We start from the raw sequence: 26,419 nt of genomic DNA on the forward strand, positions 1-26,419 counted from the left end.
TTTTTTTTTTTTTTTTTTAAGATTTTATTTATTTATTTGACAGAGACAGCCAGCGAGAGAGGGAACACAGCATGGGGAGTGGGAGAGGAAGAAGCAGGCTCATAGCGGAGGAGCCTGATGTGGGGCTCGATCCCATAATGCCGGGATCACGCCCTGAGCCGAAAGCAGACGCTTAACCGCTGTGCCACCCAGGCGCCCCACTGCTGGTACTCTTCTAAGTAACGCATCTGCTTTAGCAACAGGACAGAGTTGGGGAGACGAAAGTGGTAGCCGCTGGTCTTTGGCTTGTTTCTGCCATCATGGACCCTCCCTCCGTACACCACACCCAAGGTACAGCTTCTACCCTGAGTGGAGGCCGGGCAGACGAAAGGAGTGCAACCCCTCAGCCACACTCAACTGCAACTTCACCTCTGCAACAAGTAGCTGGGTGGGGGTGGGGAGGAAGGTTCTGAGGTCCTCAACTGTGAGCTGAGGGGAGCACGAGACCTGTGTTCTTGGCATCATCTGCCTGAAGTGGAGTTTCTGTAACACCAGGCTGGGGGGGAGGGAGGGCGGGCAGTTCATGGATCAAATGCCGCAGACTCTGTTTTCACCAAGGTTTAGTAGATTTTCTTGAACAAATGTCTCATTTGCTATAGGACCACTTCTAGAGACTTTAAGTGGTTGTTTTTTAAAATTTTTTTCACCAGTTCTGCTTGGGGAATGGGTTTGTGGTTCATGTTACCATAGAAGAAACGGGGCCCCCAAGCTTATCATTTACCTATAAATACTTCAGCATGTATCTCTAAAAGGACCATATTTTTTAAATACACATAAAATTTACCATCTCAATCACTTTCAAAGGTACCGTTCAGTGGTGTTAGAAGTATTCACATTATCGTGCAACCCATCCCCACAACTTTTCATCTTAAAAAACTGAACTACACCCATTAAACAACAATTCCCACTCCTCCAAGCCCCTGGCAGCCATATTCTACTTTGTTTCTAGAGGTTTAATTATTCTAGACACCTAAGTGGAATCATACATTATTTGTCTTTTTCTGGCTAATTTCACTTTGTAAGGATCGTTTTCACAGCTGAAAAAAAAAAATTTGACAATGTCTGAATACCCTCAAACATCTAGTCAGTGTGGAAAACTCCAGTTGTCTAAATTTTTTTTAATAGTTCAGCCCTTTGAGTCAAAATTCAAATACGGTCCATAAATTAGTCGATATGTATTTTAAATCTCTTTTAATCTATAGGTTCCCCTCCACTTGTTTTTTCCCTTGAAATTTACTTATAGGGTAAACTAGGTTGTCCTCCATGCCTCTTGCAGTCTGGGTTTTGCTAACTGCGTACCTGTAACATGGCTGAACTTGTTCCTTCGCTCGTGGTATTTCCTATAAATCAGTGGTTCGATATAGTAGGTCAGCATTTTCTGGATCCTGTTCTTCCTTGTAAAACTGAAGGTAGTCTGAAGCTCCGTGAAGGAAAACTGAGACTTTAATTGGAACTGCTTCGAATGTACAGACGGAGGAGAGTTAGCTTCTTTACGACACGAAGTCTCTCCACCTACGAACACGGTGTCACCTTCCATTTATTAGGGTTTCCTTTCGTGTATTTCAACACTGTTTTACAACTCTCCTCTCTAAAGGTTTCACACAACCTTGTTAGACGTATTCCCAACTGACGAAAAATTCTGATGCTTTTTCTATTTGTCTTTTTTTTTTTTCCACAATTTCTTTTTCTTCTATTAATTAGTTACCGGTACAGAGAAACATTACTATATTGCTCTCTTTAGTTCTAATAGTGTAGATTCTCTCGGTTCCTCTATGTTGATAACCATATGGACTCCACATGGAGACAAAACTATCCTTAACTTTCCAGATTTTATAACTCACTTCTTTTCAGTTTATTGCATTGGCTAGGAGGACCTCTAGTATAAAAATGAAGTACTGATAATAGGCTTTCTTATCTCACTTCACTATTAAGTATGATATACACTATTGGTTTCTAATAAAAACATTTTCATGGGCTAAGGCAGCCCCCCCCCATCCTAGTTTGCTAAGAACTAGTATGAACTCATTACTAGAGGGTGTTAAATTTTATTGAATGTCCTTTCTGGTGTTTCTTAATTTGTTAATGTACTGAGTTACATCAACAGATGTTCTAATGTTAAACTATCCTTGAATTCCTACTATGCATGGTCATAGTGTACTATTTTTTTTTTTAAAGATTTTATTTATTTATTCGACAGAGACAGAGACACCCAGTGAGAGAGGGAACACAAGCAGGGGGAGTGGGAGAGGAAGAAGCAGGCTCATAGCGGAGGAGCCTGATGTGGGGCTCAATCCCATAACGCCGGGATCACGCCCTGAGCCAAAGGCAGACACTTAACCGCTGTGTCACCCAGGCGCCCCTATAGTGTACTATTTTTGAACATTCTACTGAAGTCAATTTTATTTAGGATTTTGAACTCTGTGGTCATAAATGAGATTGGTTTACTTGTATGCTAGTATTAGTGCTTCTTGTTTAGGTATCAAGGTTAGCCTAACCCCACAAAATGAAATGGATGGCTTTTTGTTTCTGACATCGCATATAAAAGAAACAAATTTTCCTTGTGGATTTAACAAAATTTGCCTATGCCTGTGGCATCTTTTATAAATAAGAATTCTGTTTATTGACTCAGTTTTTCTTATGGTTATGCTTTATTCAGGGTTTCTATTTGAGGTAATTTTGGTAATTCATATTTCCTGGGATACTATTCAACTAAATATCCAAGATTTTTGGCACAGACATACACAGTATTCTTATACTTTCACAGTTCTACTGTATCAGTAATTGTCTTATTTTTTGTTTTTTTTCCAAAAGATGTGCTTTTGATGTTATTGAGCTTATTAACTTTGCTTTCCATTTCATCAATTTGTATTATTTTTTCTTCTACTTTCTTTGTGTTCACTTTTTCTAGCTTCCAGAGCTGAACACTTAAATCATTTTTCTTTTTTTTTTTTTGGAAGATTTTTATTTATTTAATAGAGAGAGAGTGAGTGAGTGAGAGAGCAAGCACAAGCAGGGGGAGCAGCAGAGGGAGAAGGAGAAGCAGGCTCTCCACTGAGCAGGGAGCATGATGTAGGACTTGATCCCAGGACCCAGGGATCATGACTTGAGCCAGAGGCAGGCACTTCACCGACTGAGCCACCCAGGCGTCCCAGATCATTTGTTTTTCAATCTCTCATTGTCTTTTAATTATTTGATTTTAATAAATGCTTTTAAAGTTACAAGCTTATTCTCTAAGTATTGTTTTAGCTGCTTCCCACAAGTATCTTCACCATATTCTCAGATTTTGCAATCTCCATTGTGATTTGCTCTTTAAGAGCAACAGGAATGCGTTCTTAGTTTCCAAACTTTTAAAAAACATTTACATTGTTGTTTAAAATCTTTAACAGCATTAGTAGCCTGTTTTTAATATGCTGAGTCCTTGAGACATATGTACATAAACCATTTTTTTGTGTTCCTTATGAACATAAAAGGAATGAACATTTTTGGTTCCTTGGGTACAGAATTCCTAGATCAAGCTTTTTCAGATCCTGTTGCTCAAAGCTATTATATCTTTACCTAGTGCTTGATCTAACAATTGGTACAATGTTAAACATCTCCTTTGTGTGCATCTACTGATTTCTTCCTTTAATTCGATCACCTTTTGTTTTACACGGCATGTCATGGCCATTTCGTTAGGTGTATACAAGTTCACGACTGTCGTATTTTCCTTTTTTTTATTTTTTAAGGTTTTATTTACTTGAAAGAGACAGAGTGAATGAGAGAGCGAGAGCACAAGCCAGCGGGTAAGGCAGAGGGAAAAACAGACTCCCCACTGAGCAGCGAGCGCGACACAGGGCTTGATCCCAGAACCCCAGAATCACGACCTGAGCCGAAGGCAGACGCTTAACCATCTGAACCACCTAGGCGCCCCAATGATTGTCGTATTTTCTTGGTAGATTGTTTCTTTCATTATGAGATAGCCTTCCACATTCCTTCAATGTGTTTTGCCTTAGGCCCCAATCTTGTTATTACTGTCTCATTTGTTTTACTTTCTTCTTTTAAAACCTAACATGAGCTTTGAAGTTGTTTGGTTTTGTTTTTTATACTCAGGCTTATCTGTTTCTATGGCTGGTCTTGTTTCTTCCATCCTATATTTTCCCTGTGTTTACTCCTTCTTGCAAATGTCGTCTTTACCAGCTCTTCTGGTGATTTATGTGGGTGACAAATGCGCTTAGTTTTTATATGCCTAAAATACCTATTTTGCTCTTGTTCTTGAATAATTTAGCTACGTATAAAGTTTTAGGTTGAGAATTAGTTTTCTCTGCACTTTGAAGATATTTCACTGTCTCCTGTCATCGATTTTGCTTACATGGCATCTCCCAACAATGTAATTGTTTCTTCTGTTAGCTTTCAGTATTTTCTTTTCATTCTTGGTTTTCTATAGCTTAAGATGTGTCAAAATATGAATTTACTATTACCTACCTACTTGGTACTCAGTATTTATGTTAAGGACTCACTTTTTTCCTTAATCCCTGAGAAACCTCAGTTATTACCTCCTCAAATATCTTACCCTCCACTGTCTTCTCCTGCGACTCTTTCCAGAAATGTCTTAGAGACTCACTGCAGCCTGTGTCTACTGCTCCTTGATGCTTCTCTCTCTGTCCCACTGAGAGGGAGAACTCCCAATACCATTTTCTAACTTACTAAAATCTCTGCACCGTATCTATAGTTTAGACCATCTACTTACCTTATTTCAATTTATTTGTTGTTTCTAAGATTTCTAGTGGCTTTTGACTTTATTTAGTATACCCTACTTTTATTTCCGTATCTAAGTGCAAGGTTACGGCATGTGAACCACAAACCCCTTCCTTAACAGAGCTTTTAACTACTGAAACTCCGGCTGTTGAGCCTCCGAGCCTTCTATAAGTTCTGGCCACATATAAAATCCTTCTGACACCCCTAGAAAACGTCACAGTCTTCTGGTGATTCACGCGTGCTATACCTCTACAGTTTTCCTTCTTATTCAGAACTCTATGGCCTTCTGTTTGCTGCATTACGCACCACGCTTTCTCTTATTGCCCAAGACGAGGCTTTCCAAAACACAAAGCCCGTCGGAGCGCCAAGCTGCACACTGAAGTTGACTAAGAAAGAAAGCCAGATCAAATACTTTTTTTAAAAGCTAAATACTCTTCCTTCAAGTTCAGTGGAAAAGCAACGAAGCTTTCGGAAACACTTGCAACATTCCCAACTGAAGTCGGCTGAGAAAAGAGTAAGTACTAAGGCAGAAGAGGCAGCGGAGAGGAGTCCGAAGGTAATCATCTCTTTCACTAGCATTCCTTCCTACTGTTTGCACTTACACTTCAGCTGTTCTCCAAGTACGAAAGCACAGCTATTACAACACCGAAGCAAAAGCTGTTCCTACTGGGAAAAACACAGATGTTTGGACTTCCAGAGTTACCTCGACCTGGTTTGCTGAAAGGTAAAACAAAGCCTGCTGAACACGTCAAATCCATGACTTGCACTGCTACCATCTGTGACCAGCAAGGAAGACTAGGTTTACACTTCCGAGCAGATGCCATAAGAGAAGCTGCTGCTTTAGAGGACATCCGTAAGTCTTATTTTCATTATGACGTAGGCGAACAGCCAAGACTGAAACCGAATCAACATTGGCCTTTTACATACTACGCATTTTCTTTAGAAATGACACCACTCTCAAAAAGGATCACATTATTCCTTTTGAAATTCTGTGAAGTTACCTCAACTCACTGGCCAGCTGAAGTTCACCAAGAACACCACACAGTGAAGATAAAACAGCCCACGTGCAGATTTATCAGGTCTAGATGTCCGTAAGGCAACTTTTACACGCCAACAATGTTTTCTGAACAAATCCACACGACAAGCTTGTCTGGATCAGAGACAGAAAACTGCGAATGATCGTGCATTTCAGAAATGAGAGGTGCTTGGTCATTTTCATTTCTTCAGAATCTTACAGGAAAGTCCATTTCATAATTTAAAAGAAGAAAATAAGAAAACAAAGGAAACCCTAACAGCTCTATTTGGGGACAGTGGAAACCAGAGAACAGAATGAACAAACTTGGGGCAGGAGTAACTTGAGTTTACTGAATAAGCCAACACTGAAAGAAAAAGTTGTAAGAAGGATTGCTGGTGTGAGCGGCGGGAAAACAGGACGTCCGCAGCCAGTCCGGCAGCGAGCGCTCACTGGTCATCAGGGGCGTACGGCCACGACGTCACACACAAACACCAAAGGTATCCCAGGTCCTCTTGACAAGGACACACACTGCACAGCTGAAAGTGATGCCTCATCAATTCAAGGTTAAAATGAGTTTTGTAAGGGAGAATTAACAAAGTCCCATAAAGACACTGAAGAACTGGACATTAACTTCTTTCTCATGACACTCAACATATAGTCAAACGATGATACTGTGCAAAATGTATTATCTGCTCCACAAGACTGTACTTTTTTGAAGATAAAACCGTATCTCAGTCATCCCAACCTCCATGGTAACTTGCAGAGTGCCACCATGCTGAGATAGGAACACCAGCCTTGCCATCTCCGTGTCAGCCTACGAAGGAACCAAACCCAACAGGAACACAAGCCACGGCAACGTGGAGCGCCATTCCGTACCGCAGGCAGCAAGCCTCTGCAAGTCTGGGCTGCATTCGGTGAGGCCTGAGAACACGGCATCCTACGGAATACCGGCCTTCAAACTTCTCTGACCACAGTTCACTGCAAAGACCTGTTTTACATCACAGCTCCACACACACACCTGTGCACGTCACGGACACAAAACAGTCCGAGTGACTCTACTTAACTGAGCCTTACCAAGTATACCGTGCTGTTCTTTTCCATTTTATTCCTTTCTCAAAAAAACTGCTGGTTATGACCCACTGAATTTTTTTTAATCCATCAAAGGGTTACAACCCGTAGTCTGAAGAACAGCACTGCAGGGCAGTGATCTTCAATGGGGTACAGATACCCCTGGGGGTGCACAGAGATTTTTCAAGGATTCATAGACACATACTGTTTTAAAGGAATCAACTTCTTGACCCTCAATGTTCATAAACATTCTTCCCTAAAACAGAGTGGGGTTTGAGTGCAGATAATCCGTGCCTACCTCCCTTCCTTCAACAGCCTTCCCCCACTTAACAAGAGACAGGCCTTCTGCCCACCCTAAACTGGACTGTGGGTCACTGCCCCGTTGTGTAAATGCTCCTCTCCCATATCAAACCAGAGGGACAATTTAAAATATCAGTGTCGGTAATAAAAAAGTGAATGACTAATAACTGGGTAACAAATCTCTGGCAGGTCAGGTGATTGCAAAGTCTGCTTTCAACAAAACTGAAGGAAGCCTAATCGAGTTGCCAGCCAATAGAATAGGAATATTTTTGAAGCTGAGGACTCTGTGACTTAACAGATAATTCAGAGAGAATTTAAGAGAATGCAATAATCATCACTATAAAATAAGCCTCCCGGGGCACCTGGGGGGCTCAGTCGGTTAACCATCTATCTTCGGCTCAGGTCACAATCCTGGAGTCCTGGGATGGAGTCCTGTATCGGGATCCCTGCTGGGCAGGGAGTCTGCTTCTCCCTCTGCCCCTCCCCCTGCTTGTGCTTTCGCTCATTCTCTCTTTCAAATACATAAAATCTTTAAAAAATAAATGAAATAAATAAAATAAAATAAACCTATTTCCATCTACTTATTTATGAGACTAAGGGTTCTCAGCACTCACATCGACTTAAAAAAAAAAAAAAAAACAACTGGGGTCACCTGGGTGGCTCAGTCTGTTAGGCATCTGCCTTTGGCTCAGGTCATGATCCCAGGATCCTAGGATCGAGCCCTGTGTTGGGCTCTGCACTTAGCAGGGTATCTGCTTGGGTTTCTCTCTCTCCCTCTCCCTCTCTCCCTCCCCCACTCTGACTTGTGCTCTCTTTCTCTCTCAAATAAATAAAATCTTAAAAAAAAAAAAAAAACAACCTGTAACTTACCCTTGCCTACAAGTAAACATTATTCACGCAGAGGTTATGACTTCATTGGGAGGGAGACCCAATTATATCTCATACGACCTGCACTTCCAATAATTATTATACTTTGTTTTATTTTAAATGTATAAAATATTTAGTGTGATCAACCGTGCACTTATGAATAACTGTAACGGTAACTCAGTGCAGAAGAAATATGCATGTGATTTCCGTTGCAGAGAAGTCTGACGAAATTTTCTTTAAAAAAGGCTTTAAAAGGGGCGCCTGGGTGGCACAGCGGTTAAGCGTCTGCCTTCGGCTCAGGGCGTGATCCCGGCGTTGTGGGATCGAGCCCCACATCAGGCTCCTCTGCTGGGAGCCTGCTTCTTCCTCTCCCACTCCCCCTGCTTGTGTTCCCCTCTCTCGCTGGCTGTCTCTCTCTCTGTCAAATAAATAAATAAAATCTTTAAAAAAAATAAAATAAAATAAAATAAAAATAAAAAAGGCTTTAAGCATCAATTATCACCGTGGCTCTCAAAGTGTGGTCCCTGAGCCAACAGCATCAGCACCACGTGCTAACCCACTAGAAGTGTAAACTCTAGGAGCCTGCACACCTGGTGAGTCAGAAACTCTGGGGCCAAAGACCCACACTCTCTGCTCTAATAAACCCTACAAGTAAAATTCTGATGCACACTTAAGCTTGTGTTCCTAAAAAAAAGAAAAAAAAAAAACCACAACTTTTTAGAATAAAATTCTGAGGGAGATGTAGAACTCAAAACCCAACACAAGGAGGGGAAAAAATGTAAAATTTCTGCTAAAAAGCTTATTCACATATTTTAAAAAATGAATGGTGATAGATATTAAATCACTGATTGATTCTGCTGAATATGTTTAAGAGTAGGAAGTTTTAATTTAAATTCTCAGTGTTGACAATATTACAGAATTTATGTCTTTTGCACCTTTTTACATTTAAAATGAGAAATTTTAAAAAAGGTGTGAGGGTGTATGTGATTACTTATGGAGTACTTCCGCAGAGTGAAATTTAGTAACTGGGTGGTCACCAGTCTCGAGCAGCGGTTCCCAAACTGTGGTCCTTACACTGCAAGCACCTGCAGCCCACCAGAAATGCAGACCGTCCGGCCGCAGCCCCCCACACTGTGATCTAACAAGCTCTCGGGGGGGTGGGGGGGGGGATTTATCCAGCATCTGAATCACCCAAAGAACTGCTTAAAACACCGACTGCTGGACCCTGAGCCCAGAGCTGCCGACTCAGGACCCAAAACGGTGACTGGGACGCTGATGCTGCTATTCTGCGACGACCCTCTGGGGACCACTGGTTGGAGGGCCGTGGAAGCCACAGCCATATTTTCCTAGGTCAATGCCCAGCACGTAACCCTGTCCCTAATCCTTCGGGGCCAGGCCCTCTCGACAGGCTCCCAGATCTGCCTTGTATGCCTTCCCTCTCTTCTCACTCGGTCCAAGTCCTAGGAGTTACAGATCCGTGTGACTCCGGCTCCTTCTTCACAGCCAGCACCCAGGCACCACGTCTGTCTCACAGGGGGTCCTAAGTCTTCACTGGTAAGTAAGAGATCATCTGTGGGACTGACTCCATGAAGTGTCAGTACGTGACGGTCTGTGACACGGCCGAGGCTCCTTCTGGAACACGCCCGTGCTGCTTCGCCTGGGCTCTCTCTCAGGCACGAAGAGCACCGAGAGCCCTGTGTCCCAGGGCTGGAGCCTACCTACATTACGTACCACCGTAAAGTTCACAGACAAGGAAAAACCTGGATCCTGCACTTTCCAGCATGTTCTAGCAACTCCATTCTTAACTGTAGCCTCTGAACAGGCTTTTGGTGTACAGCGTAAATACAAGTAAAATCAAGGTGTGTTCAACGATAAAATTAACATCGTACTACCAAGAAACTTGACATTTTAAGGCAGTCTTAGTAGGGGGGGTTAGAGAGAGACTTAGGAACTTACCCTCTTTAGCCAAATATAACTCTTTAAATTTTGCTCTCTTTTGATTAAATTCTTGCTCAAGCTGCTGCTGTGCACGTAAAAATTCTGCATTAATTTTTTCCAATTCTGCTACCCGTTGCTGAAGAGAAACTGGAAAAAAAAATACTAGTTAACAAGTAATAACTTTTATTTATAAATTTAAGTTACAAGAATAAATTAGTATTCTAGCTGCACATTTCTATAACGAAACAAGTACTCAAGCTTCTTCCAAAGATCCAATATAGTCTAGAAAATTCTAATCTTCACTTCTATAGACTTCGTACACACTGTGAATGAATCATATAATGTGCAACAGCATATATATGGAGAATCATAGAAGGCAAATTTCCCAAAAGAGAGCTTCTAAAATTCCTTCATACAAATGACAGAATGTCAATCTACTTCTGGAGTTATCAAAGACTGGAGTATTTGGGCCCAATCTTGCTAGCTCTGGTTTCTCTCAAGCATTACAAGCCAAATTTAACAGGTTCTCTGATTAGGAAAGCCATACCAGCCTAAATTGTTCTTCCAATTTCAAGAGGACTCATTACCATTATACTGAAATCATAATCAAAAACCCTTTCATATAGAAAGGATACAGAACTATATATTATGTATGAACTCTCAATTACTGGGAGATTATCCGGTTTGTAGATGCATGGTAACTGGGATGTGTCAGGGACTGAGACACATTTTTACTTCAGCGGCTACATAATTTGGTTACACCGGATTAAATGCTTACCCTGAACAAACCCAGAAGTTTTTCTGCTTCAAGCAAGAGGTGGGAGATCCAGGAGTCCAAACCCCACCTCCTCCGCCCCAACAGGAACCCAGCCACAAAGCTGTAACTCTAATCCCTCTGGGAGATACCGACTGGTACTAACGCCACCACTGCCTAAACACCCAGGACAGCAGAGGTCCCAGGTCTCTAGTAAAAACCACTCCACATAATGATGATTTGTTACAATTTTAACCATGATCTGAAACTATCTCTGAAGGCCCTCCCCTCCCCTAACCCGGTCGTCAATTATAGTACACAGAAAAGACTGGGGGAAAAATGCACCAATGATTTATCTGTGAGTAATAGATGTGGGCTCATTAATTTCTTCCATGTGGTTTTCAAAGTCCTCTACAATTCCTCTGATTAAAAATAGTGAACTAAAAAAATCAGCATCTAACACCATGTTCATCCCCACAACATCTTCAGACCAGCCTCATTAAAGATCTGACACTACGGATACAATCCGGGTCACAAAGGGGAGGGACTGCTGTTTGAGCTCCACTGTCAGCTACTAAAGGTGAGGTGTCAAAGGCAAAGATCTAGGGTCTTTAGGTCACAGCAAAAAATGACATCTGGTCATGTGAACATTCGATAACTTTTGGAGAAAAAGAGGGAGGGAGAATCTATTGGAGGGGGAAAATACGCAGTTATCCCGTACTTACTATCTGAAATCTCCAAGGAAACTTGTTATCTGTGCTATTTATTTCTCTTGGTATTTTTATTGCCCAAATCCCAACTGTTAAATAAAACAAGCTTTTCACTTAACATTTTGACATTACGGTTAGCTACTGATTACTGCAATGAGGTCCGTACTGACTCAGGGGAATCAAGAAAAAAAGAAAACACAAGATCCCTGTGTCCTTCCTTTTCCCTAACACACACACTCCCACCCCACTCCTACCATCCCAAAACACGCACAAAAATGGCCACACCTTTCAACATTATATTTAGGAACTGAAGCTAATGAATCAATAAAAACTAAAATGCAGCCTTTAAAACAGCAGCCAAGGGGCGCCTGGGGGACTCAGTTGGTGAAGCGTCTGACTCTGGATTTCAGCTAAGGTCGTGATCTCAGGGTCCTGGAGCCGAGCCCTGAATCCAGCTCTGAGCTCAGCGGGGAGTCTGCTTGTCTCCCTCTCCCTCTGCCCCTCCCCCTGCTCCAGGCTCTCTCTCTTAAATAAATACATCTTAAAAACAAAAACAAAAAACAGGGGCGCCTGGGTGGCACAGCAGTTGGGCGTCTGCCTTCAGCTTAGCGCGTGATCCCGGCTTTCTGGGATCGAGCCCCACATCGGGCTCTTCTGCTGGGAGCCTGCTTCTTCCTCTCCCACTCCCCCTGCTTGTGTTCCCTCTCTCGCTGGCTGTCTCTATCTCTGTCGAATAAATAAATAAAATCTTTAAAAAAAAAAAAAAAAACTGCAGCCAAAATTAAGTGCGGCTCCAGCACTCCCAACCCCGTCCCGGCTCTGGCCCACAGAGCAGACGCAGCCCACACCCACAGGTCTGGCTGCCTCTCTCCGGCTCCGGGACAGTTTTCAATTCCAGGAATCATGATCCCTTTGAGGATATACCAGCTCCCTTACTCTCATTTGTTTTTTTAATTAAAAAAATTTAAATCCACCTCAAGTACTTCTAACATACTGCAATTCTACAGCAAAGAAAAAGGCCAAAACAACTTAAAAAAAAAAAAAAAGGAAGAAAAGAATGCCTCTACTGCTGTATCTGGAAAAATCAATTCATCTTGCATAAGACAGCAGAGAAATTTACAAATGGGCATACCCTAATGCATTAGCAACCGACCACAAAGTAAACTGAAAACAGCTCTCTCTCATCACACAAAGTACTATACTATTTTTCTAACATGGTCACTACCAAGTTCACAATAACTAGCTAACAGTTCATGTTAAAAATACTTAGCATGGCACTTAGAAAAATAGCTGTAATTATTAAACTAGTGGTATTTATTTTTTTATTATTATTTTTTTAAGATTTTATTTATTTATTGACAGAGAGAGAGACAGCCAGTGAGAGAGGGAACACAAGCAGGGGGAGTGGGAGAGGAAGAAGCAGGCTCCCAGCAGAGGAGCCTGATGCAGGGCTCAATCCCAGGACCCTAGGATCACGCCCTGAGCCGAAGGCAGAAGCTTAACGACTGAGCCACCCAGGCGCCCCTAAACTAGTGGTATTTATTTAACGAATAAGGGAAAAAGGCAGAATGATCAGGTGACTTTGTATGTAGCCACAGAAGACCAGAAGTCACTCCAGCCTCATGACCCTGACTCAGTTCCCATGCCTGGACTTCCAGCTTAGACCCTTCCCTATGACCCGTATCCTCACAGCACCATGAACAAAACGTCAGTACTAATGCCAGCCTTCAGCAACATTAAGCCTTCCGTAACTCAGCAGTTGGAACTATTGGTATCTCTGCCTTCCTGAACCACTCCACGCATTCTGCACGTTGTCACCTTCATCTGGATAGTAAGAAAAAGTGGTCACCTGGCTGGCTTGGTTAGAAGAGCGTGAAACTCCTGATCTCAGGGTTGTGAGTTCAAGCCCCACACTGCGTGTAGAGGTTACATAAAAATAAAAGCTTGGGGCTCCTGGGTGGCTCGGCTGGTTGAGCATCTGACCCTTGATTTTGCCTCAGGTCATGATGTCAGGATTGTGAGACTGAGCCCCACATTGGACTCCGCGCTGGGTGTGGGGGTTTGCTTAAGATTCTCTGTCTCTGTCTCCCTCTCTCTCCCCCTCTGCACATCCCTCCCCTGCACACACGCACACCCTCTAAAAAAAATTAAAAAGGAAAAAAGAAAGAAGGGGAAAACTATCTTATGCAATGGCTATTTTTAATGCTTGACACCCAAAGGGAAACATCATTACATCAATTACTCAAAATGTCTGAAATAAGCAACCATACAGAAAGGAAAAAGAAAAAAGAATAATATGGTAAATAAATGAAGAAAAGACTCAATAATTCTTAGATATATTTCCTTCCCTAATCCTGATATGAATGGGAGAACATGTAAAAACTTAAAAATATTTCTAAGTCCCAAACTGTATTAGGTTTGATGAGACATAAGCAATAGAAGAAAACCAGTCTAAGTCAAATATTACTACAACCGTATCTTTTTGTTTAAAGATGTTCAAGACCCAAGAAAACACCTAAAAAAATAAAACAACAACACATAACTTCAGTAGAACAAGAGAATCTGAACATTTTCTTTAACTCAGAAGTCTTAATTTGTGTCTCTTTGGGTAAAATGAAACTACTAAGTATGGTAGGCATATCCACCCAATGGAATAATATCAAGCCAGAAAAATTATATTAAATAAAAAGAACAAGATACAAAATTATACAACCTAGTATGAGCTATGCAAAAAAATGCATAGAAAAAAAAAAAGACTGGAAAGAATATGCCAAATTACATTCAGAGTGGTTGCCTCTCTGAACCGAAAACTACAATAATAAATTACATTGATCACATTGATCTAAATTTAAAAAGTAATGAAGTCCTTCATCTTTTTTTTTAATCATTATAACTGTATCTTACCACTGCATCTCAATCTCTCTGCTTTTAAAAGTGCACATAATTTATCTCAATGGTCTTAAAATGTTTTAACATACTAATCATTTTTATAAGCTACACTTAATTTTCTCAAGACAAACAATTTGCTAAAACAAACAAATTTCCTAAAAATATATATATAATCTCTTAAGTTCTGTTTCAGAAGTGGCCTTCCAGCTAGTAAACTGCCTTCTCCTGGTGCTCTAAAACTGATCACGTACAACTTCTTTTAGGAATTACTAAAAATGATTATTATCACACTAAATCTACTCACTAAGCTGTGCTTTGTTCACACTAATATTTAAGTAAATCTCCAAGTACTCAGCACGCCTCAGGAGAAGGGAGAGGCAAAGTCGAGTGGGGAGGGCTAGCAGGGAGTTCTCATCGCAGACAGACCACATCCACGAGCAGGTAACGGACTACTGTCACCAACGGTTTCACAGTATTAGAGCAAACCGACGTGGCATTTGGGAATCACTTTGTCCAAATGACTGAATAATCATAATTCTTTAGTACCACAGAAAGCTGTCCTTTCACACAATCCCATTTCACTTTCTATCATCTCCAAAGCATCTGACTTTGGCAACTTTAAAAACCTGCATCCTTTTACCTCGTCCACTTACTCGGATAAACCAGTTCTGCCACAGAACTCCATCTAGTTAAGATGTCTACACAGAACAGCTTCTTAGCCTTTCCTTTTGTGAATCAAAGTGAAAAACCTTACTTTGTCTTCTTTTTTTTCTTTTTTGCAACTCTCAAAGCAATTAGGTGTCAAAACACTTCAGGTAGAAGAACACTTTTAAGGTCATGGGTTTCAAATAAGAAAGGCAACTGAAGACGTTATTACGAACCCAGGAAAGATACGAAGTGAAAGAACAAACTAAACAAAAACAATGAAGAAGTATTCAGGAAGAGATTCTTCAAAAAAGTAGAGATGAATTAAAGAAAATAAACGATGGAAAACCTGATTTGGGGGTGGGACTGGGGGCAGAGGTGAGAGGAATCCAGACATAAGAGTCTTCTCATTTTCAGCCTCCCTAACGATGCTGGCGATCAAAACCGATGAACAGTCACCAGGCACCTGCAGGGTGGATGGAATCTTGTGGGTCTGACGTTCAGTTACAGGTTACTGAGTAGAAGAGTCACAAGATGACAGTTTTGCAAGGATTTGAGAGATTAGTCAGTGCATTTCGGACTGAGCCTCAATCCGTTAATGAGTTGTTAAATTTAGTGATTAGCAACCCGCTTTTTAAAACTAATGAAATAGAACAGAAACTATCAGCAACACACTTAATCTGGGTTTACGTTATTTCATGAAATCTGTATTTCAGATGCTCACACATTTACACGGCTTGCAATGGGAAATGTGTTTCTTACCGCAGGCAGAGGTCAAAATAGTCTGAAAAGCACCAATTCCTAACTCATACAGGACCCCACTCCCACAACACCACAGACAGGTAGACCCACGGCCTCCACTGGAACCTAAAACTAGCAACTCATTTCACTGCCTCGCAGAGCAGTCGGTTCCACCATTCACAGATATTAGATCCCCTCCCTCCAGTCATGGGTCATCTGTAAGATCTATTTTTAGTCATACAACCCTAAACCAGCTTCCTTTGAGATCTTAGTTCTGCCCTACAGAATTAGGAAAATGTCTCATGTCTGCTATCTCCCACCTGTCCTCTCCTTTCTCCTCCAGGTGAAACACCTCCTGACCCTTTAATAATGCCTAAATTCTTCACTATCTCAGTTGCTCTCCCCACATACTACAGTCAAAATTCTAAATAAAATAGGACACTCTGATCCTAACGCATCACCTACAGAGTCTAGCAGAAACACTGTATCTGGAAGCTACTTCCTTAAGAACATTCTACAGATTGGCCCCAGCTTTCTTCGGAGACAAGCCCACACTCCCATTCTTACCCCACGAGATTAACATAATCTAACACTGTCCTTAAATCCTTTCTGCCTGAACTTAAGCCAAGACTCCCTCCAACCAACACCCAGCGCACTTTAAGCCTCGTTGCAGAGTTCTGTTTTTGTTTTTGTTCTTAAAACAGAGTTTTAAGTTAGAACCAAAGAGAGAGTTCTCCAGCACATCACTCGAGATCTGGGTGGAGGATTGCTCCATTAGCTACAAATTCATTCCAACCACCATTGTCTCAAATCACACTTCTTCATCTTACCCGTGATTTAATAACAGTACAGTCAAATACTTAGCAAAATTCAGAGATAAGCTACCTACAATTTTGGAGTCAGAAAACTGTGCTTCAACCCAAAGCCACGCTCTCATTATATGAACTGGGGCAAAAGCTCAACCTTTCCAAGATTTCATTAAAATAAAGGTGACACCCGTTTTGAAGAGTATCACAGGCTCTGAGGATTAGAAATGCCATCATACAAAAGCCACCCACATATAATAAGCGCTCCAATGATAGTTACTGTTAACTTCAGAATTTAAGAGTTGCAGGTTCAAAATCCTGCTAAAATAAATAAATAAGTAAAGGGGGCACCTGGGTGGCTCAGTCAGGTTAAGCATCCAACTCTTGATTTCAGCTCAGGTCACGATATCAGGGTCATGAGATCGAGCCCCGAGTTGGGCTCCATGCTCAGTGGGGAGTCTGCTGGAGATTCTCTCTCTCTCTCTACCCCCACTGCCCTCTCTCTAATGAATAAATAAATCTTTAAAATAGAGATGTTCATTTGGCTCAACTTTTTCTAGAGAGTCTTCCTAGTGATAATTACAAAATCACTATATTTCTAAAAATTCTCAAACCACTTGCTCAAATCTTTTTTTTTTAAATGTTCCAGAAATTATATTCAAGCGAAGTTATCAATTGAGACAAACACGTAAACAAAGCTTTGACGAAAAGTAAAAAATACAGGAGTAACTATGAACAAAAAAATAGGGGTTTCCGTGAACGTTCAGGAGGCCAACAATGAAGTCTAAACCACACTCCAGGCTCCATGCCTACAATACTCTAAGCCCATAAAGCCAAGTTCCACCATGTGTTCCCACTGGGCATACACAATGTACACTATGAAGAAAGTCTCCAATAGTTGCCAAACAAGGATAACTTCAGAAATAAGCCAACTATGTGGCTGAAATAAACTCTGAACGTTTCTGAATACCAGTCAAGATATACGGTAAGTTCAGGCATCATTATGTGCACTTGACCAGGTAATCTTTAAATCATCTTAATTTCCAGTTACATTTAGTCCAATCGCCGTACCCGTCAAACGCTGGTGTTCAACAGTGGATTCAAGTATGCGTGGATAGAGATGGACTGTACTCAGTCTGTACTACTTCCCAAGTGTTTCCAGCACCGCAGAACTAGCCAGATGAAAAGGCACGACGGCCAATGGACCGATCAGCAGATCTATTTTCTAACTCTGGATATTTAAATAGTTTAGTTGCCACTTACAAGACAAAGAAGGCTACTCAAAACTCAGTATCAGACTCACTTAACAAAATGGCGAAAAGAATTCCGTTTTCTGCCTAGAATTCTAGTGGCATTCATAAGTAGAACTATGTCCTACCACTTCAGGACTGGGATTCGGACTTTTAAAAATTCAGTATTGGGGCGCCTGGGTGGCTCAGTCGTTAAGCATCTGCCTTCGGCTCAGGTCATGATCCCAGGGTCCTGGGATCGAGCCCCGCATTGGGCTCCCTGTTCCGCTGGGAGCCTGCTTCTTTTTCTCCCACTCCCCCTGCTTGTGTTCCCTCTCTCGCTGGCTGTCTCCCTCTCTGTCAAATAAATAAATAAAATCTTTAAAAAAAACTTCAGTATCAATGAAGTTAAATTCAATCCTTATTTTGGGCTTGAATTTACCAAGTGTTGGTAAGGCTGCTGGTGGGAATGCAGAACAGTGCAATCACTTTGGAAAAGTTTGGCTGGGTCTTATAAATGCACACTTACCATACAATCCATATCCCACAATCCCACAAATAAAAACATATATCCACACGAAGATTTGTATACAAATGCTCGCAGCAGCTTTACTCACAAAAGCCAAAAGTTGAAAACAAGCCAAATACCCCCTAAAGATGGACAAATAATGATGTACCCATACAATGAAATGCTCATTCAGCAACTAAAAGGACTGACTCCTAACACACACGACAGGGATAAAAATCTCAAGAACATCATGCCCAGTGAAAGAAACCAAACACAAAAAGAAGGATCGCACTTATATGAAACTCTAGAGTAGGCCAAATTATAGTGACAGAAAGGGGATGAGTGCTTCCCCAGAAGCAGGGGTAGGGGTTAAATCGTAGGGGCACAATCCAATTTGGGGGAGTAAAATGTCCTAGAACATGATTATGGTGATGGTTACAGAACTGCCTGTGTTTGTGAAAAACTCCCGGATCTACAGAGTTAAAAGTTATTAACTTTCATCGTATGTGAACTATTTTAAAAACTTGATTGAGGTAGGAGTTAAAAATCACAAGAATAGGGGCGCCTGGGTGGCACAGAGGTTAAGCGTCTGCCTTCGGCTCAGGGCGTGATCCCAGCGTTCTGGGTTCGAGCCCCACATCAGGCTCCTCTGCTACGAGCCTGCTTCGTCCTCTCCCACTCCCCCCTGCTTGTGTTCCCTCTCTCACTGGCTGTCTCTATCTCTGTCAAATAAATAAATAAAATCTTTAAAAAAAAAAAATCACAAGAATAAATCAGTGCTTGGAACAGAAGTGATTTCCTTGTCAGGCCGATGTTATTATCCTTGCAGCACTCCTCTGAAACTATCTCTCTGAATATTTAAATATTGTTCCTTACTAGCAACAGTGAAAACAGACCTCCTATATCCTGCTCATTGCTAACCTTTCCAACACCTACGACTGTGACGGGCCCACAGAAGGTGTTCACTAAGCATTTCCTAGAAAAACACGTGAACAAAGAAGTGAGCTACAGTGGCTAACCCCATCTGTGCAGAGGAACATTAGTCAAGACCTGAAAAGACAGCAAGGACCTAGAGAAGCAAAGAAGTGTACTTCACTGGGAATTATCAAGGACAAAGGCAGCAAGGCAGTAAGCATACGTATGCAGGAGCGAGTGAGAGAGCAAAGGTCTCGGGTTTGCAGAAAACTGTCACTTTCCCCACATAGCACAGGAGTCCCCTGGAGCTCCTTCTGGGCTTGTGCTTCCCACCTGGGCAGCCACCAGCCTCATGAGGCGACTGCACGCCTGAAAATGTCTAAACTAAGTACGTTAAGTATGAAACAAATACGGAATTCTGAAACCTTTGTACAAAAATATCTAAAATACCTTAATTTTTATAGTGATCACATGTAAAAATTATCTGGAATATACTGCGGTAAATAAAATACATTATTAAAATTAATTTCCATGGAAAGCTGTACACCAATGTTTACAGCATTATTCATAACAGCCAAACAAGGAAGCCCAATGTTCATCGACTGATGAATGCATCAACAAAATGTGGTATTCATACAACAGAATATTGTTTGTCCATTAAAGGAACACAGTACAGGGGTGCCTGCCTGGCTCAGTCAGAGGAACGTGCAACTCCTGATTTCAGGGTCATGAGTTCAAGCCCCAAGATGGGTATAGAGCTTAATTTAAAAAATTAAACCTAAAAAAAAAAAAAAAGAAGTACTGATACATGCTATAAGATGGATGGCCCTTTTAAACATTATACTAACTGAAAGATACCAGACACCAAAAGCTACATACAATATGATTCTATGTATTAATAACTAAGATAAGAAGATCCAGAGAGACTAAGAGTAGGAAAGTGGGTACCAGGGAGAGTGGGGAGCAGTGGGGAGTGACTGCAGATGGTGTGGGGATTCTTTTTAGGGTGAGAAAATTGTTCTAGAAATCAGTGGTGATGGGTGCATGGCTCTGTGGAAATTCTCAAAACCAGAGAACTGTCCACTTTAAAATGGGTGAACTTGATGGCATGTGACCTTCCGGAATCTCAATATAACTGTTGTTTTAAAAAGTTAATGTCACCTGTTTTTCCATTTGGAGTTCTTGTTTTGGTTTTTTACTCTTTTAACGTGGCTACTAGAAAAAGTTCCGTTACACTCTTTGGCTCATGTGACATCCCTATCAGCCAGCCCTGTTCTGGAGGGCTTGCCAGCACCCTGGCTATTCCGAGAGCTCGTCTTGACCCCTAATTCTCCTACCCTCACTAGTTCTCCCAATTTGCCAGCCTGCTTCAATTATCCCCATCCTCCGCAGCCGACTTAGACCCTGAGGTCAGTCATCTTAAAACCCCAGGTTCCCTTCCTCCCCGTGCTTTCACAGGCATACATGCTGCCCGAACGTGGCACGCAGACTTTAACTGCCCTAAGGAGCTAAGAAGTCTGTGCCAGAACATAAAATTCACTAAGACACTGAGCACCTCGCTCAGTTCCGCGGGCATTCTATGATGACGGATGCAGCGCACGAGCTCATGAGCTCACGAACTCACGAACTCACGCTCGGTGCGAGCGCTCTACCCCCTGCAGACCACGGCTGTAGCGGACAACCACCGCATCAATGGCTGCCCACCAACTTTTCAATGGTCTTTCCACATTTATTATTTTTTTGAAGATTTTGTTTATTTATTTATTTTTCAGAGAGAGAGAGAGAGAGAGAACGCGCACAAGCAGGGGGAGCTGCAGGCAGAGGGAGAAGCAGGCTCCCCACTGAGCAGAGCCTGACGTGGGACTCGACTCCAGGACCCTGGGATCATGACCTGAGCTGAAGGCAGATGCTTCACGGACTGAACCACCCAGGCATCCCCATAAACTTTATTTTTTTAAATGCCATTGGTTAAACTTTGAATGGTTTTCTAATTCAAAAACATGAACACCTTTAGTAAAGCTGTAACTAGTGGTCTGGCAACTCTGACCACCTCCACATACTATCACCACCATGTCCTCCTACCAAAGTCTGCAGGGTTCAAAGGAATGAAAAACTCACGTAATTCAAGGCTTAGCTCAGAAGTAGACTTCTCTTCCCATCCAACTTAATACAATACTTTGTAAGATCCAATTTTATCTCCTAATAACCCTTAGTGTTCTTGGCGTCAGAAAACAAAGGATATGGACAAAGCAGAATTTAGGCAGGAACGCAGAGAGTATGCTGAAAAGCCTTGTAGGCGAGAAACAGACCCCACTGACAGCAAGGAAGGCTGGGTCACAGAGAAACAAAGAACAATGACTAGAACTGAGCAGAAATTTCGTACGTTTAGTATAAAAGCAAACAAATCTAATTTTAAAATTCAGCAGCACTGGAAAAGTCACCAGCTTACAGCTCAGTCCTAAAACTGATGTTCATAGTAATAAATCATTGATAGAAGATTTAATGATGGGGGCTCCTGGGTGGCTCAGTCAGTTAAGTGTCCAACTCTTGATTTCAGCTCAGGTCTTGATCTCAAGGTCATAAGTCCAGACCCCACACTGGGCTCCATGCTGGGCACGGAGCCTACTTTAAAAAAAAAAAGAAAAGAAAAGAAAAAGATTTAATGATGTCCAGCGCATTTTGTTGAAGGAAACAGGGTAAGTGTAACTTATTTTGGAAAAGCTGCTAAGAAAAATACATGCTATGCTCTGAGCACCCAAAATGTGGCCTCTATATACTGTTTCCCACTAAAAGGAACCAGAGCTCCTTGGAAAAAATGACTAATTCCAGGCGTGTACAGGAAGATTACAAGACAAAGCTGAAACATCGTGGCATCTATTGGGATTGTATCAAAGGACTTAGGAGTCTTAGAGAATACAGTGGCCAAAAGAGATCATTTGAACATCAAAGTACCCCTCCCCCTCAAGATATATTCATTTCCTAATCCTCAGAACCTATAAATATTAAACTTCTGTGTCAAAAGACATGATTAAGGACCTTAGGAGTTTATCCCGGATTATCCAGTGGGCCCTAAACGCAATCCATATGTACCTTTTTAAGAAACACGAGTTGTGCTACAGACACACAGAGGACTGCAACGTGACCGCAAAGGTGGAGGTCAGGGTGGGGTAACCTGGGAACACCAGCAGCCCCCAGACGCTGGAAGGGGCAAGAACTGCTGCTCCCCTAGGAGCATGGCCCTGCCAACAACTGACAGCTCAGCCCAGTGATACGGACTCGGGACTTCTGGCCACCCCAGCTGCAAGATGGTAAATTTCTGTTGTTTTAAGCCATCCAGTTTGTGGTAGTTCGTTGAAGCAGCCACAGTAAACTAATACGATCAATAAAAATAACAACAATGGGGGCGCCTGGGGGGGGCTCAGTCGTTAAGCGTCTGCCTTCGGCTCAGGTCGTGATCCCAGAGTCCTGGGATCGAGCCCCGCATCGGGCTCCCTGCTCAGCGGGGAGCCTGCTTCTCCCTCTCCCACTCCCCCTGCTTGTGTTCCCTCTCTCGCTGTCTCTGTCAAATAAAGAAATAAAATCTTTAAAAAAAAAGAACAATGAAGCAAAACACAAATATACATTATTTAAATCCACATATTCTTGATATATAAAGGAAAAAAAAAAAAACCTGATTGGTCACCTTTGAAGGATTCTAGGCAACCAAGTCATTACTTTGAAAACCTACCAGGGAAAAGTATCACTCCTTTATTCTCCATTTCCTACACAAACTCTCCCTTACGGTAGCAGAATTTACAAGGAGCATTCTTCCTTACAGAAGTACTCCAGCTGGTAATTACCATCGAACAAACCCTAATGAATGGAGGCATCTAGGAAATGGTCATCAATGGTCCTCACACCTCGAAAAGAGCCAACCAGACATTTTGTGCCCCCTGAGGGAGGTATACGCTACCACTATGGGATGGTCTTTAAAAAGCAAAAGAAAACCACCACACACACACACACACACACACACACACACACACACAACACACCAAAAACCAAATAACATACAAAAAAAACCCTAGATCTGAGTATGACTTTAAATCCAACTTCCAATTTAGAGGAAACACAAGACAGAAGAATATGGAGAACACCAGAATATGGATGCAATTAGGAAGTTATTGGGGCGAACGTGCCTCAAGATGGTCTTCGACAAATAAATTACAAGGGGGGGGAAAGAGACAAGATAGATCAACCAATTTTAATGGCCCTTATTTTGGATCCTGATTTGAACAAACTCAATTTTTTAAACTGAGACAACTGACGAAATGTCCACCCTGACTGGATATTTTGTGTCGTGATAAAGAATGACTGTTAACTGTGTTTAGTTGTGATAATAGTATTGTGGCTATGTTTACATAGCCACTGAAATGTTTCCAAATGAAATCATAGATGTCTGAGATTTGCTATTTAAAAATCCAGGAGAGCAAGTAGGAGAGGGTTATAGACAAACAAGACCGGCTACACACTGACAGTCATGACACATGGAGGGAGGGTGGTGGGTCTACCTACTAAACTTTTTATTTTTTAAGTGTTTAAAATGTTCCACATAAAGGACTCTAAGTTTGTTTTTTTTTTTTAAGTCTCTCCTCTTCTTTGTTGGAAGGCTTACCTCTAAATTAGCTGAAAAATAATATGCCCATAAAACATCATTCCAGAGTGCCTGGGTGGCTCATTTGGTTAAGCACCCAACTCTTGATTTCGGCTGAGGTCATGATCTCAGGGTCAGGAGACTGAGCCCTGCGTGGCTCCGCACTCGGTGGGGAGTCTGCTTAAGATGCTCCCTCTCCCTCTGCCCCTCCCAGCCCTCGTGCTCCTTCTCCCTCATTCCTCCACCAGTCCAGATAATGGGGCATTATACATATTCACACATATAATTCACAACGGAGAACTACTGAATAAAAAATTTGTTTCTGATCACTACAAATTCCTTTCATATAAAACGGTCACTGGTTTAGAATATTCTTTTTTAAATCTGACGGGGGGGGGGATCGCGCACAGAGGGGAGAGGAACAGAGGGAGACAGAGAAGCAGGCTCCCCACCGAGCAGGGTGCCTGATGTGGGGCTCGATCCCAGGACCCTGAGATCATGACCCGAACCGAAGGCAGACATTCAATCAACTGAGCCACCAAGGCGCCCCAGTTTAGAATATTCTTAAGATTTATCATTTATAGGGGAAAAGTCAAACCTCTCTTAGAATCATGTTTTATTATACTGTAAATTCAAATTCCCTATGTACACAGTGTCCTTCACTATAACACAGAAAATCTAAAAGATGTCATTTCCTGTCTCCCTACCCGTGTGTTGTAAAAAGGCTACCTACAGCTACAGAACTGACATTAGGAGTTATTTATCAGAAAAAAAATTCTTCATAAATATATAATAAAAACACAAGGGTTTATAGTTTATTTATAAGGAAAGTTGAATGCATTATTTATGAGCTTTTCAGAAACATCAAGGGCATACATAAGAGGGATCTAAATTTTGATAAATAGCTATCCTGCCTACAAGATAATTAATTATATGTCCCTGGAAGGGGACACGAGAAACCAACAGGTAAAACATTTCAAGGAGAGAGCACTGATGTTAATATTAGCGGGGGGTCCGAATATTGACCTGCTAAGACCTAGACAGATCTCCCTGTGACTGTGCGTAATTAACGGGGAGAGTAATACAATAGACTCATGCGTCACCTACGTGGGAATTACAAACAGGTGTAATACCACCTCCTAGGGGTGCTCTGTCAGTCACACTGTTTACTTACATGCTGAAGCTCATTACTTAATTATAATTTTCCTTTACGCTAAGGGCTTTATGCTGTTACGTTTTTTTTTTTTAATCGTGTGTATAATTTTGTATCGGAATGGTACAGAGGCATTCTAAAGCATTCTGTTAGAAACCAGTGGTTCTCGGCTGGAGGTGACTTTACTCCCCAGAGGACATCTGGCAACGTGGGAAACGTTTCCGGTTGTCATGACCTGAGGGGAGGGGTACTGACACCCACTGGGTGGAGGCCAGAGATGCTGCTCGACATCCTACAATATCCACGACAATGAATTATCTGGCCCGAGAGCCCAACGGTGACGTAGGTGAGAGATCTGCTACGAATTCACAGGGCTCAGACCTTTGGAGCCAGAGTGACCGTGCAGATGACAGGTAAATAGTCCTTCCTACCCTAAAGTTCTGAGGTTCATCCAGTCCAAATCTACAGCGAGTCCCTACAGTTCCGCCATATTCTCTCCCACGCTCACTTAGCATCTGCACAGGGGCTTCTCAACACTCACAATCTCACAAGAAAATGAAGTCAGGGATGCCTGGGTGGCTCCGTCGGTTCAACGTCTGCCTTTGGCTCAGGTCATGATCTCAGGGTCCTGGGATCAAGCCCCACATCCCCGGTCATGATCCCAGTCCTGGGATGGAGCCCAGCATTGACCTCCCTGCCCCATGAGGAGCCTACTTCTCCGTCTCCTGCTCCCCCTGCTTGTGCTCTGTATCAAATAAATAAATAAAAACTGGGAAAGGAAGAAAAGGAGGGGAGGGGGAAGGGGAGGGGAGGGGAGGGGAGTTTGATTTAAATACTGGAGAAATCCAGGAAAGACACAGCAATCCTACCAAAACTATGCAAACCCACATATAAAATATTCATGGATGTTTTTCAGAGTCAAAAAAAAATGTTTTTAATGCAGAAAGACAGTGCATAAGGAAGTAATTTGATTTCTTTTTCCAAATTCAAATCATTCAATAACAGTCAAACAAAAAAGCTTTCACTTTCTTATCACCAAACAAGAAATACTCTGTGACGGGAATAAGAAGTCGTCTTCGTCCACAAGTGTCTTCTGTACAACTCTGAAAGAGTAAACGTGGCCCACAGGTATGTGATGTTTCCACCACATCATCACAGTCCAACCAGGTGCCGACACGCCCCCCCCCCAAATCCCGTCAACTCGTTCTCCTTTGATCAGTCTGCCAAACTAATTCATATTTATGGCAACAAGGTTTCACACACACGAAAACATCTAGACTTGCTGGAGTAATGTCTTTGTATGAAAAGCTCTTAATGATCAATAAAAAGACAAATATATAAAAAAGAAAAAGATATATATCATATATATATATGAGATATATATATATATATATATATATATATATATGTGAGATATATATATATATATAAAAGACCAAGATGGATCATTTGCAAAAGAATTCCAAAAACCAACA

General features: G+C 41.9%; 1 protein-coding gene across 3 annotated transcripts in view; it reads right to left on the reverse strand.

Annotated features, from left to right (window-relative positions):
* Positions 1-26,419, reverse strand: part of RABEP1 (rabaptin, RAB GTPase binding effector protein 1) — a 96,758-nt gene that overhangs the window by 53,520 nt on the left and 16,819 nt on the right. For 2 of the 3 annotated variants that reach the window (XM_040629855.1, XM_040629857.1), the window contains exon 2: positions 9,980-10,108. The exons of the other annotated variant lie outside the window; for it this stretch is intronic. In XM_040629855.1, coding sequence (XP_040485789.1) covers positions 9,980-10,108 — 129 coding nt within the window. The remainder of the gene's footprint in view (positions 1-9,979; positions 10,109-26,419) is intronic. 3 annotated transcript variants of the gene reach the window in all.

This window comes from Ursus maritimus, unplaced genomic scaffold, assembly GCF_017311325.1.
Source record: "Ursus maritimus isolate PB19 unplaced genomic scaffold, ASM1731132v1 scaffold_14, whole genome shotgun sequence".
Taxonomy (NCBI): domain Eukaryota; kingdom Metazoa; phylum Chordata; class Mammalia; order Carnivora; family Ursidae; genus Ursus; species Ursus maritimus.